This window comes from Arvicanthis niloticus, chromosome X (assembly GCF_011762505.2).
Source record: "Arvicanthis niloticus isolate mArvNil1 chromosome X, mArvNil1.pat.X, whole genome shotgun sequence".
In the NCBI taxonomy this organism is placed as follows: Eukaryota; Metazoa; Chordata; class Mammalia; order Rodentia; family Muridae; genus Arvicanthis; species Arvicanthis niloticus.
Genome location: NC_047679.1, coordinates 129127840 through 129142103, shown reverse-complemented (window position 1 = coordinate 129142103; position 14264 = coordinate 129127840). Strand labels below are relative to the sequence as shown.

At 41.8% G+C, this 14264-nt stretch overlaps 1 protein-coding gene across 9 annotated transcripts in view; it reads right to left on the bottom strand.

Annotated features, from left to right (window-relative positions):
* Window positions 1-6372: 6372 nt before the first annotated feature.
* The window catches only part of Ikbkg (inhibitor of nuclear factor kappa B kinase regulatory subunit gamma), a 65768-nt gene continuing 57876 nt past the window's right edge, over window positions 6373-14264 (bottom strand). For all 9 annotated transcript variants that reach the window (XM_076918303.1, XM_076918307.1, XM_076918302.1 and 6 more), the window contains one exon: window positions 6373-14139. In XM_076918303.1, the coding sequence (XP_076774418.1) occupies window positions 13997-14139 (143 nt within the window). In that variant the 3' untranslated portion in view covers window positions 6373-13996. The remainder of the gene's footprint in view (window positions 14140-14264) is intronic.

Sequence of the window (14264 nt, the reverse complement as noted above, 5' to 3'; positions counted from 1 at the left end):
GACTTGTACAACACAAAAGACTGTTGGGACCCGTACTTTGCCTCAACACTTTGGGGCTAAGTGTTCTGGTCAAGAGAGAGAGTGGGGCTCTTGGGGCAGGAGACGCAAAGAATGGAGACAAGACAGGGTGTGATCAAGTCTCAAGTCTCAAGTCTTTTATTGAGTCTCTTACAAAGTCTCTTTTATTGAATCTCTTCTATTGAAGGGAATTCTGAGGTATTTATATGCTTTTGTCACGTGCCTTGTAGGCGCGTGGATACCACGTGCCTTGTAGGTGTTGATATGATGTAATCTTTACAGGCATGGCTAGTGTGGCTAGCACGTGCACTGTGTGCCTTGAAGGCATAGATAGCACGTGTGCCTTATAAGCATGTATGGCGTAGATAGCACATGGACAGCACATGAACCGCATGCCTTGCAGGTGTGGCTACCACGTGCGCCTTGTAGCTGGGGGCAGTAAACAATAACACAAAATATGTGGGATACCAGAGTGTGCTTCAGCTGTTGTAGGCTATTGAAAACCAAATCTCTTATCAGGGTATATGGTTTCAGATGGCTGTAAAGATAATCTAACCGCTTTCTACTAAAAGTCAGCTCCCAACAAAAGACAACAATCAGAGTTTAATTTGAACAGCAAAGAATTAGTCCTGAGGCAACAGTGACAGAATTGGAGGACTTGGAATCCTCAAACACACAATCTTCCCCAAAACATTGCCATAATTTTGAATATCTCAGCTTTAGGAGGCTACATGCCTACACTGCAAACCCTTGAGCACTGATAGAATGTTCTATGGTTTCTCCATGCTGACAAAACAAAGTTCTCATAAAAGAAGGTCTGGACTAACAATAGGAATAGAGAAACCAGCAGAACTTCAAGTGCTAAAATACATCTGAAAGGATAAAAGGGAATACTTAAGGAACATTTTCTGCCGTTGCTACTACAAACTTGGCAACTTAAACAAATTGCTAGTGGATACCAAGATGGATGCCTAAAGTTTCGTTAGCCATAACACTAATATGAATAGTGAAGCAATAAACACATGCACAGGTATCTCTGTGATGTGTTGACTTTAAGTTCTTTGAGAGTATGTGTATGTCATGAAACTAGAAAGAAAATCATGAGGGTGGTGTGTGTGTGAGTGTGTGTGTGTGTGTGTGTGTGAGAGAGAGAGAGAGAGAGAGAGAGAGAGAGAGAGAGAGAGAGAGAGAGAGTAAAAAGGAAACCATGAGAAGAAGAAAGAGATCTTAAGGAAAAGGAGGGAAGACTGTTGGAAAGAAGAAAAAAGAGTAACAGAGGAGCAGGGGAAAGGAATTAGAGAGGGGACAAATAAAAAATAAGTATGTATAAATATTCCATAATGTCTTAGACAGGTGCTGGCAGAGCCTCTCAGAGGACAGCCATACTGGGCTCCTGTCTGCAAGTACTTCTTGGCATCAACAGTAGTGTCAGGGGTTGGTATCTGCAGATGGAATGGATCCCAAGGTGGGGCAGTCTCTGGATGGCCTTTCCTTCAGTCTCTGCTCCATTTTTTTCCCCTGTCTTTCCTTTGGACGGGAACATTTCTGGGTTAAAAATTTTGAGCTGTGTGAGTGGCCCCATCCCTCAACTGGGGGCCATGCATGTCTACTGGAGGTGGTTCCTTCGGGCTCTATATCCCCTTTGTTGGGTATTTCAGCTGATGTCATCCACATTGGGTCCTGGTGACCTCCCACATCCCTGGCATCTAGGACTTTCTAGTGGTCATCTCCCATCCCTGTTCCCCACCCCATTCCCCACTGCTCCTAGCCCTCTGGGCTTCTCTTCTGTCTCTTTCAATACCTGATGCTGCCCCTTTTTTCCATACCCCTCCTCTCTCCCACCCAGCTCCCTCCCTCTCTCCCTCCCTCCCTCCCTCCCTCCCTCCCTCTACCTCCTGTGATTATTTTGTTTCTCCTTCTAAGTGGAATTGAAGCATCCACATTTTGTCCTTCTTGTTAAGCTTCATATGGTCTGTGAGTTATACCATAGGAGTTCAGAGCTTTGGGGCTAATACTCACTTATCAGTGAGTAGATACCATGTATGTCCTTTGGGTTGGAGTTACCTCACTCAGGATATTTTCTAGTTCCATTTGCCTGCAAAAATTGTGAAGTCCTCATTTTTAATAGCTGAGTAGTGTTCCATTGTGTAGATGTACCACATTTTTTGTATCCATTCCTCTGTTGAAGGACATCTGAGTTCTTTCCAGCTTCTGGATATTATAAATAAGGCTACTATGAACATAATGAAGCATATGTCCTTGTTATATGTTGGAGCATCTTCTGGGTATATGCCCAGGAGTGGTATAGCTGGGTCCTCAGGTAATGCTATGTCCAATTTTCTGAGGACCCACCAGATTGCTTTCCAGAGTGGTTGTACCAGCTTGCAATCCCACCAGTAATGGAACAGTGTTCCTCTTTCTCCACATCCTCACCAGCATCTGTTGTCACCTGAGTTTTTTTATCTTAGCCATTCTGATTGGTGTAAGGTAGAATTTCAGGGTTGTTTTGATTTGAATTTCCCTGATGACTAAGAATGTTAAACATTACTCTTTTTTATTCATTGGTTATTTTATTTACACTTCAAATGTTGTCCTCCTGCTTGGTCTCCCCTCCACAAACCCTCCATCCCATCCCCCCTTCCTTTTGCCTCTAGGAGGGTGCTCTCCCACCCACCCACTCCTGCCTCACCTGTCTAACATCCCCCTATGCTAGGGCAACAAGCCTCTATAGGACCAAGGGCCTCCCCTCCCACTGATGCCAGATAAGGCAGTCCTCTGCTACATATGTAGCTAGAGCCCTAGACCCATCTATGTATACTCTTTGGTTGTTAGTCCCTGGTAGCTCTGGGGGATCTGGTTGGTTGATATTGTTCTTCCTATGGGGTTGCAATCTCCTTCAGCTCCTTCAGTCCTTCCTCTAACTCTTCCATTGGGGGGTTCCTAGGCTTAATCAGATGGTTGGCTGTATCTGCATGCTGGTAGAGCCTCTCAGACTAGGTTCCTGTCTGCAAGCACTTCTTGGCATCAACAATAATGTCGGGGTTTGGTGTCTACAGATGATATGGATCCCAAGGTGGGGTGGTATCCAGATGGCCTTTCCTTCAGTCTCTGCTCCATTTTTTTGTCCCTGCATTTCCTTTAGACAGGAACAATTCTGGGTTAAAATTTTTGAGTTGCGTGGGTGGCTCCATCCCTCAACTGGAGGCCTATGCCTATCTACTGGAGATGTTTTCTTTATTTTTAGGTGCTTTTCAGCCATTCAAGATACTTCAGTTGAGAATTCTTTGTTTATCTCTGTGCCCCATTTTTAAATATAATTCATATATTATATATATTTAAAATCAAACACAATTAAATAGAATATGCTTTAAGTACATGAATACTTCAGAATAACAGAGATGGTATATAGTACCAAAAACTTATACACAGTCTTTTTGCTTCTTCTGTTGAACAGTGTGCCTGTATACAATCAATATTGCAATGAAATAAATTTTCTGTTCATTCAAGACTTTCCCAAGGACAGAGGTGATTAATAATTACACACACACACACACACACACACACACACACACACACACATTCTTTTGCAAATTCAGAGCAAAAGCAATAACACCTAAGAAAATTTCCTTTCTCTCTAAACTGTTACACACAAGGAAGCACTGGTACCCTGTGGCCAGGGAAGTGTGCTTGCCAACTGGGTGGCCCCACCAATGGCTGTGCCACAGGTGCAACGCCAACTAAACAGAAGGGCAGCAAGTGAGTCTCCTACTGACCAAATAACCTCATTTTTTAAAATTGGGTTACTTGGTTTTCTGGAGTCTGACTTCTTGAGTTATTTGTATATTTTGGATATTAACCCTCTATGTAGGGTTGTTAAAGATCTTTTCCCAATCTGTAGGTTGCCATTTTATCCTATTGACAGTATCCTTTGCCTTACAGAAAATTTTCAGCTTCATTTGTTGATCTTAGAGCCTGAGATGCAATACAACCATTGGACTGAGCCAGGGACCCCAATGGAAGACTTAGGGGAAGGACTGAAGGAGCTTAAGGGGATTGCAACCCCATAGGAAGAAAAACAGTATCAACTAACCAGACTCCTCAAAGCTCCCAGGGACTAAACCACCAACCAAAGAGTATACATGGGCCGGTCCATGGCTCCCACTATATATGTAGCAGAGGATTGCCTTATCTAGCATCAGTGGAAGGGGAAGCGCTTGGTCCTGTGGAGGCTTGATGCCCCAGAGAAGAGGGATGCTAGAGGGGTGAGGCAGGAATAGGTGGGTAGGTGGAGGAACACCCTCTTAGAGACAAAGGAGGGGGTGAAGGGGTGGTAGGTTCGTGGAGGGGAGACCAGGAAGGGGAACATTTGAAATGTAAACAGAAGTTTTTTTAAATTCATAATGTAACTCATTACTTTGTAAGCTGTGGTGGTTTGAATGAGAATGGCCCCCATAGGGCTCATATTTTTGAATGTTTGGTCACCAGTTGGGGACTGTCTGGGAAGGGTTAAGAGGTGTGACCTTGTTAGAGACAAGGCATGGCACTGGGAGTGGGCTTTGAGGTTTCAAAAGCTCATGCCATTCCCACTTAATTCCCCCAACCCCACCACCACCACTGCTGCCTCATGCTTAAGGATCAAATGCAAACTCTCAACTACTGCTCCAGTGCCATTGTCTGCCTACCTGCCTGCCTGCTACCATGCTCCCTGTCATGTCATAAACTCACCTTCTGAAACTGTAAGCCCCTAGTAAAGACTTTCTTTTTTAAGTTTCTTTGTTCATGGTGTGTTGTGGATAGCCTAGGCCTTGTATTTTGATGTTAATTCCACTTTCCTGGGAGGGGCTGCAGAGGAGTGAATCAATACACTGGTGACTTCTATTGAACCTTCTGCCCACCTTAATTTGTAAAATAAAGGCTAGAGCCAGAGATTGAGCAGAGAAGGGGAGGTAGAGAAATAAAGGTTGGTGGGGGGGAGAGAGAGAGAGAGAGAGAGAGAGAGAGAGAGAGAGAGAGAGAGAGAGAGGATGGAGGAAGAAGACAATGGAGGAAAAGATTGTAAGTTATAAGGGTCTCATAGCTGGGGAATAGAGTAGTAATGTGGTGAATCTGTCCAATCTAGGCGTGCAGATATATTCATAATTATTGAGTTGTGTTTTCTTTGACCAGTCTTATTTGGGTTGGAGATTTACAGCAACAATGGTGTCTCTTCATAGCAGTAGAAAAGTAACTAAGACATATGCTAAGTTTAAAAAATTTTAATTTAAAAAGTAAAAAAGTCACATTTACCAGGAGTTGAACTTTGAATGTATTATACTGCTTTGTTTGATTGTTTTATCTGGTTTATATAACATCTGACTACAAAGTCTATGATTGACTTAAACTTCAGTGTAGCCCAGGCTGGTCTCAAACTTTTGGCAATCCTTCTGCCTCAGCTTCTCTATTATTCTGATTACAGATGTGTGCCTCTTGACCCAGCTTGAACATAGTTGCCTAAAGACAATTTTGCTAATTGTGAAATCATATTTCACACATTCAACTAATCTTCATCCAAAGACATATGTACATACAATGTTAATAAGAACAAAAATTGCCTACCATAGTAATCTTCATAGACACAACGCATCTGGTAGGGTTACTATCTTTATGTGTTTCTCTTAAAATCAGTCCTTGATTCTGACAGAAAACATTGACAAGTGTTCTGTAAATACCTTCTGTTCAATGATGGGATATAAATAATTCTTTAATACCAACCACAAAATAATTTGCAGGAAAAAAATTCTGCAGTATGTAGCTTTAAGTGCAGTGTTCACAAACTTTTATTCCTAATTCTTTATTTAGATTTATCTTAAGTGTATGAGTGGTTTTCCGACATATATGTATGTGCACCACATGTGTTCCTGGTGCCTGCAGTGGCCATAAAGAGCATTAGATCACCTGGAGCATTAGATCACCTGGAACTGGAGTTACAAACACTTGTGGGCTGCCATGTAGATACTGAACCCAGGTCCTCTGAAGAACAGCAAGTGCTCTTAGCCTCTGAGACATCTCTCCAGCCCCCTGTTCCTAATTCTTGATTCAGAACTAAAGGAGATTAGGGAAATAGGAAAGCATACATAACCCCTCATTTGCATGGCTGACACTGAGTAAGCAGGGGGCAAAGTTGAAAGAACCGTTAACTATACCTTGGTGGTTGTATCTCCTGATAATCAGACACCATCATCAAGTGATTTTTGTCCTCTCTTCTATTAATGAATGTCTTGAGGTTGAATGTGTGAGTCTTCTTTTTGAGACAAACTGTGTCTCCAAGAAGCTACACAGCTATATAGAAGTACATTGAGAAATATAACCTTAGGGTGAGGGCAAGTACTTATTTTATTATGGGGTATCCACCAGAGAAGACTACTCAGACATAAATTTAAGCCAACAGAAAGTATTAGCCAGTCAGTGATTACATTGGGTGTTGTGGATCCCAGTATAGCCCCAAAGCTTTTCTCAGGTTGAGCCTTTAAACACAAAAAACAAATCTTGGATTAACATACTTCAGTTAAGAAAAATGGTTAGCCAGAAGAACTACAGAAGCAAAAAAGTAAGGTTAGAACATTTAGAGACTTTCCCAGAACTATGGACTTTGATGGATTTTAGGTCTTTGTTTTTGTTTTGGCAGGTGGTGCTAAGTGCTGAGTTTTACAGCCTGAATGGTATTTCCATCATATAACCAGTTGTGCTAAGGTCTGGGGGCCTATTCTACTTTGAGTGGCTACATAAATCTAGCTATGTGGTGTTTTTGATTTACTTATTCTTTACAATAAAGTTTTTTTTATAATATTGTTTTAAAAGAAGATAGGTTTGCCAGCCAATGGTGGTGCACAACATTAATCCCAGCACTCAGGAGGCAGAGGCAAGCAAATCTCTGAGTTCAAGGACAACGTGGTCTACAGAACAAGTCCCAGGACAACCAGGGCTACACAGAGAAAACCATATATATTATATATATTTTCAAGTTGGGTCAAGGGACACATACATGTAATCCAGCAGTCAACACTGGTTAAGAGCATTTGCTCTTCCAGAGGACCCAAGTTTGTTTTCTTTCATCCGTGTCAGGCAGACTACAACTCTGTAACTCCAGCTCCAGGCAGTCAGATCCTCTAGCATTTGCAAACACCTGTACCTATGTGGATACGCCATACAGGACATGTATACATATAATTAAAAATAATTTACAAATAAGTATTTTTAATGACAAATCCAAGATCTCACTCTGCTAAACTATCAGGAGTGTTCTATCATTCACTAGATATATTAAATCCTTGCTGCTTCTCAGCTGAATTCTTCCCTTCAAGAGGTAATTCTGGCACAATAGCAATGACAGTTGCTATTGTTATGTGCCTACTTTTGTTTCAGCTGGCAGTCATTTTGATTTTTATCCCTAATGCAACTAAATGTGTCTCAGTTATTCTTTAAGTGCATCCTTATATTTCTGGGACAATATTCTTTGGCTCATCTTGTGCTTTCTCTGCCCTAACCCTGGAACCTGTCAATTCTCTAGTAAACACAAAACCTGATTCTCTACAGCTTGGAGTCCCTCTTTGTATCTTCCGATGTGAAATCTCCCCATTAATGCACTGATTCCTACATAGTGTAATTCCCTTTCACTCTAGCTCAGATATAAGTTCCTTACACTCTCTGTGACTCTGCCCGTTATAGCTAAAGTGGCCCCCACACAATGGTTCTCAACCTTCAGAATGCTGCAACCTTTAATAGTTTGTCATGCTATAATGAGCTCCCAACCATGAAATTATTTTCACTGTTACTCCACAACTGTAATTTTGCTACTGTTATGAATCATAATATAAATATCTGACATGCAGGATATCTGATACGCAACCCCAAAAGGGTTGCAACCCACAGGTCAAGAACCGCTAGTCTAGACAGTGGTGATGGAACTCAACCCACTGTGACATTGTAACCCATCCTGAACTCTTCTTTCAGTCACACAAAATATTTAGAGCAAATATCCTTACCCTTTTCACATTTGTGTCCCTTTTCCATTAATATACTGTCTGTGGAGCCAATCTTCAGAATCCATAAGACTATGGATCTGCCAGACAAATCAAATTCCATCTCAGCCCTGATCCTCTGACACCTGCCACCAGTGAAATCCTTAAAAAGCTGCTATGCCTAGGGGTCTCTGCTTCCCCACTGGCCATTACCTATCATACTTGCCCATTTAATTCTGTTCCTCTAATAAGGTAGTAGGGCCCACATGTTATCCAGCCCATGCTGGTTTAGAGGCAGCTGCTAGTCTTCAGTTAGTTCCAATTGTGGGACTCTGAAGAAAGGGCATGGTGTGATCATTCTATTTTGTGAGACAAAGTCAATCACACATGTCTCACCTCTAGCTCTGCCCTTCTACTTAGTGGAACAACACCAAGAGCTCATCAATAGACCACTTGTCAAACAGCTTCAAAAACAGATATTTGAGGGGAAGAATTGCAGGAGGGTGTGACCAGAAGGGGGACAGTGAGCAGGATATAAAGTGAATAAGTAAAAAAAAAATAAAATTAAATCTAACAAAAACAAATATTCAGCTCTTTTTATATCTTCATCTTCATTGTCACAAAAAGTTCTGGAAAACTGCTGAACTTAGATAACATTTTAAATGCCAGTCTTATTGCAACCTAATCCATATACAACAAAAGCCATATATCTGAAGTGTTTCTAGCACATTCACAGATGTATGAGTATTGCCATAACCAATTTCAGAATATTCTCATTGCCCCTCAAAGAACCTTGCGTTCATTCTCTATCACTCTCTCCTTACCCCTCTCATCCTCAGGGAATCACTAGTTAACTTTTTGTTTTATGAGACAGGATCTTGCTATGAAGGCTAAGCTACCCTGAAACTCATTAACATCTTGCTTCAACTTTGAGTGCATTCTCTACCACAGACAGGTCCAACTGACTTTCTTCCAAATTCTGTTTTTCTTATCTGAAACCAAGACACCAAGACATTCATTCAAAATCTGAACAAAATGAAAAACAAAAAGCTAGTCAGACATAGTGGCACATATTTATAATACTAGAACTGGAGAGGCTGAGGCAAGAAAATGGCTATAAATTCAAGGCCATCTTGGATTACATAGTAAGTTCTAAGCAGGGCTATAGAGTGGAACCCTAAGTCAGGCGTAGGGAAATGAAGTGAGAAGCTGATAACCTAGGATTGTAACTTAGTGATGGTTGAATGCTTAGCATGTTTAAGACCCTGGATTCTATCCCCAGCACCACAAAAAAAAAAAAAAAGGGCTATAATTACTACAGTTCTAAAATAAGGTTTCTGTACTATAATTTCTAGTAATATTAACTTTTATAAGTCACCAATTATTGTGACAAGTGATGACCATGAAAATATTGGCAGGGGAATCCTGATGCTTGTCTCATACAAGCTCAGCATCAGTAAATGCAGAGTATCCCTGTGCTGAGCTCCTGTCTAGGGTATATGACTAAACTAAATTGACAAAGCTTCTGTCTCCCTCTAGTGGGAGGAAAAAAAAAGCAATAGAAAAGGTCAGTGGTTTTAATGTGAGTTAAAACAGGGTAATGATTTAAAATGAAGACATCAGATGAAAGAACTTTTGTTTACACTTAAGATGAATGACAAAAAGAATTCAACTGTACAAATTAGGGAACAGAGCCTTCTCAGCAAGAAGACGACAGGAGCAAAGACCTTAAGAAACAGAAGTGCTAAGTGCTTTGAGGAAAGGAAAAAAAGCAGACCAGTGTGGAATGGCTGGGCTTTTAGAGAAGTTGACATGACATTAGATCAACACAGGGCTGAAGATGGAGTTTAGGTCTCAAGCAATAGAGAATCAGTGGAGATCATTAAGCAAAGTGGAGATGAATTTACCAGATCACACTAGTTGCCAGTAAACAATGGATAAAAAAAGAGCCTGTAGTCTCAATATGAAACTGCACCTAACAGTCAAGGCAAGATGAAGGGACCCAGGACATCTCACACTGAGCCTGGCTAGAACAGAATTACATGGAACAACTTCTCTCATAGCTCTGACTTCCCACCCCACACCAACCTCATTCCCTAGTCCTCCCAATGGTAGATTGCCCAGGTACCCAAGTGTGAAATCAAAAGCCCAGCAATCACTAGATGCCTGTCCCTCTCTTCCATATCTGTGATGTTGGCCGCAGCTCCATACCTAAGAACCTCATGCTGCTCTGACCATCTCTGCAAATCAGCTCTTTTAATCACTGTCACTAGATACTGAACAAAATGCTTCCATGATTTCCAAATACCCACCTGTGTGTGACACTGGTGTGCTTATAAGAAGGAAACACACAAGGTGGCCATGTGACAAGAGTGGCAGAAGCAGAGATGCATGTCCAACTAAAGAGAACTAAGAATTTCTGGGACCTACCATACAGTGAGAAAGAGGTCTAGAATGGGTTATCTCTCATGAGAAACCCACTTCTCAGATCCCTGCCAACCAGAACAGGGAGACAGGAAATCTCTGTTGCCCAAGCCCCCTAATGTATGGTACTTTATTGCTGCAACCACAAGAAATTCAAGCCCCAACTTAGTTGATTTGGCCCCTTCACCATTCTGTTGTGTCAACAATGAGCTTTCCTCAGCCATAGGCAGAAGAAACCACAGAGCTGTGTATAACTGCTACTTCCTATGTAATGCAGGGGAATTAAAGAGATAGAAATAGCAAAAAAAAAAAAAAAAAAAAAAAAAACCAAAACCTTTGTTACTGGCAATCCTACCCCTACATCCAAATGAGGACAGAGTGCATGCTTGCAGGTCTTACCTCTTTATTTCATGTTTTATACATAACTTAATCCTCTGGCCGTTTTATACCATTCTACAGAGAATGTTCATGTAATAAAATATTCAAGACGCTAGCCATGCAGGCCTGTGCCATTGGATATGTTTCATCTTATTTCATCACAGCCTTTGGTGGTAACAGATGATGGTGCCACAGCTACTCCAATGAAGCAGTCACTGTGAGGACCAAGCTGTTGTCAGGTAAAGAGGGCTGAGGATGTTTCCAAAGTGCTTGTTCCATCTCACCAAACTCCTACCTTGAAAGGAGAAACACTGATAGGTAGGCCTCACCTTGCCTGAGGGTATCACACATAGGGTTGAAATTGTCCCTATTTTGACACCATCCCTACTTACAATCTGCCTTACCATTTATTACAACAGTAGGTGAAATACTCTGTACTGTCTTACTGGCTCTCTGGTTTTTTCTTGGGCATGGGCCAACAGGAAGAGAGCATACATAAGTAACAGTAACAGGTCTTCTGGAAAGGATATGCTTCTAGCTATATGAATCTAGAAGTTGGCTGCCAGAGGCCACATAAAATTTATATAAAAGCAAGTAGACTAATTCCGAGGGGGGTAGGACAACCACTTTTTCCACAGTTTTAGCATAAGTAATTCTAGAAAAGAAAAGAGCATGTCCCATGTCAAGATGGTAGAATTTCAAAATATGGTTAATCATATACCATACTGCAGGTAAGTAGGTAGCAAGGGCTCCCACCTTCTAGAAGGGTACTGGGTCCCAACCATTGCCTGGAGTCACCCTCAGATTTGTCTTGACCAGTCCATGAAGCCCAAGCCAGAATGTTTTCAAGCTTCCAGATGATCCTACTGTGTAACCTGGGTCACACCTGCTTTCTGAGCCCCTTTCAGGATAAAGTACTAGTCAGAGATGCACCTATGCATCTCTGTTTATCTAAGAAGCATGAAGCTCATGCAGCCACTGCAGGCAGCCCAACAGCTCTCTCCTACTATAGCCAACCTGCCTCTCCCAATCATTCCCACTGACACTGCTAACAGAGCACTGATAAGGGTCTGACTGCCTCCAAACTCTGAAGCCTACTGGTTATCACCAGAGAGACCAGGTCTCTCTAGCAGAATTGCAAGGAAATTGCAATTTGAATTGCGCTGCATTTAATCAGGTTCTGATGATGTCCCTACTTTGGGTTATGTAACCCCAAATCCCCAGAATGTGAGAACATGACTTTATTTGGGAAAAGGGTCTTGGTAGGTAGAATGAGGTAAAGGGTCTTGAACTGGAGATCCTCCTTAATCTAGCCAAATAGACCCCACATGCACAACTTGGTTTCCTTATGAGACAAGAGAGGAAGAGACAACAAGGCCCTAGAACTGGGGACTGGAGTGATAGATCTACAAGCCAATCAACACCAAGGACTGCCAGAAACCACTGAAAGTTAAGAGGATACCTGGAATTGATTCTCAGAGCCTCTAGAAAAAACTTAACATTTGGCTTCCAGACAGGAAAGAGTGATTTTTTGTTACTGTTGCTCTTTCAAGTCTAGGAGAAATTTTAAAGCAGCTATAGGAAGTCATATATACCACCACAAAACTGGACTCAAGCTAAACCAATAGTATTCCTAAAGGAAAAATTATATAGGTTAGGTATTTAAATAAAAACACATAAGCAAAGAACTTGTTTGTTCCTTTAACATTTTTCCAAAGATCCGTCTGATAGATACCTGGGAATTAGGAAATGGAAAACTTGTTCCACATCCCCTGAAAATTCTGAGGAAGCTCCCAGCTCAGGATTACTTTTTAAATACTTTTTAAAAGTCTGAATTCTCCTTAGTCTTCTCACTCTTAATGGGAAAGAAGCCATGTGAATAAAAGCCCAGGGATGAATTCACAGATCCCACTCTGAACCATGAAAGCTTACAGAAGGGCAGGAAGGATTTTAGACCTGAGGAATGAGCAAAGCATATTTGCTTTCTCAAGTGCAACTTCCTTTCCTTTACTAGAACTGAAAGGCTAATACTAATGACTGTAAGGTCCCAGAAAATGTCTAGAACCTTGCAAAACAAGTAAAGTGTTCCCTTTTCTATAATCTTTCAGTCACTGCTAAATGGTTCCCTAGGACATTTTGGCTAGTGGAGAACATTCAATCACAAACTCCTGGAGTGTGATGAACTATGGCCACCACCATTCACAGAAGGCAACAATGTGCCTGGCAAAAACAAAAGCACACTGGGTCTAGAAAAAGAAATGCATATATGTGAAATGATCTTTCTGTTGACAAAGCAGCCATAATTTCAAAGCCAAAAAAATAGGAGTAAAGAATGGGTAAGCAGAAGTATATAACAGCTTCTAGACCCCAAAACAGTAACACAATCAAAATGGATCAAGGTGTGCACTTTCTGTGATAGTCAAAACTAATCCGATAATCAAAGAGCTCTCCAAAGCCCAAGAACAATTGCAATGACCCAACAGAAAAATGGGTAGGAATTATGAAAATCCAAATTACATCAGAGGAATTAAAAAGGGCCTACATACCCCAGAAAAAGACACTTAAACTCTTTAGTAAAGAACAGCATGTCTAGCCGATGGCAGAAATCCAAAGGTCTGCCTACCTCCTCCATGGCAAGGATCCAATGTCACATATAAGCATCTGTCCTAAAGGTACACACAGATCAGTGCACAAGTACTTTCACTGCACCATTACTTATAGTAACAAAAGGACAGAATACTTTCCACATGTCTACCAGAGGTAACACATGTTATAGACCCAAGTGCCACATGTCCTGGGAGGAGAGCCTGCAGCTCATCAGCAAGAAAAGCACCAGCTGGAGAGAGGAAAACCTGCACCCAGCCCTGCTTGGAGAAAGGATGCGCCCTGGGAGCCCCTGGCCTCCATTCTAGACTCCCTAGGAAAATGAGAGAAGAAAGAAGAAGAAGCCACCAGAGGCAAAGTAGATCAGGTACACAGAATAAAAAGGGAAAAAATAGCCCTGAATGGGGCTGTCTACCCTAATGGGGGACCAAAGGGCTAAAGCAAGGGTCCAGCTAGGTCCTGGGGCCCACTCTTTGACATCAAGCCCTTAACTGTGGACTATGCAGGTGAAACAGGAAAGCACAAGTTGCACAGATTGGGACATGGTATTACAGGTGGCCTTGCATTTGCTGTTCCTACTCTATGCATTCCATGACATGTATCTGTAGAGTGTCCATATCAGGAGCCTGATACTGGCACTTGGGACAACAGAAGTCAGGTGGTTCCTCAGGAGGGCTCCTCCGTTGGTTGGATAAAGCCAAATGGAAGGAGTGGTGAGCTGGGAAAAAAGAACACAGGAGTGTGATGAACTATGTAAGTACTTCATGCACAGCCTAGGTAGGCCTCAAACAGAAAGGGAGGCTAACAAAGTGCTGAGACTTACTGATACCACATTTGACTACA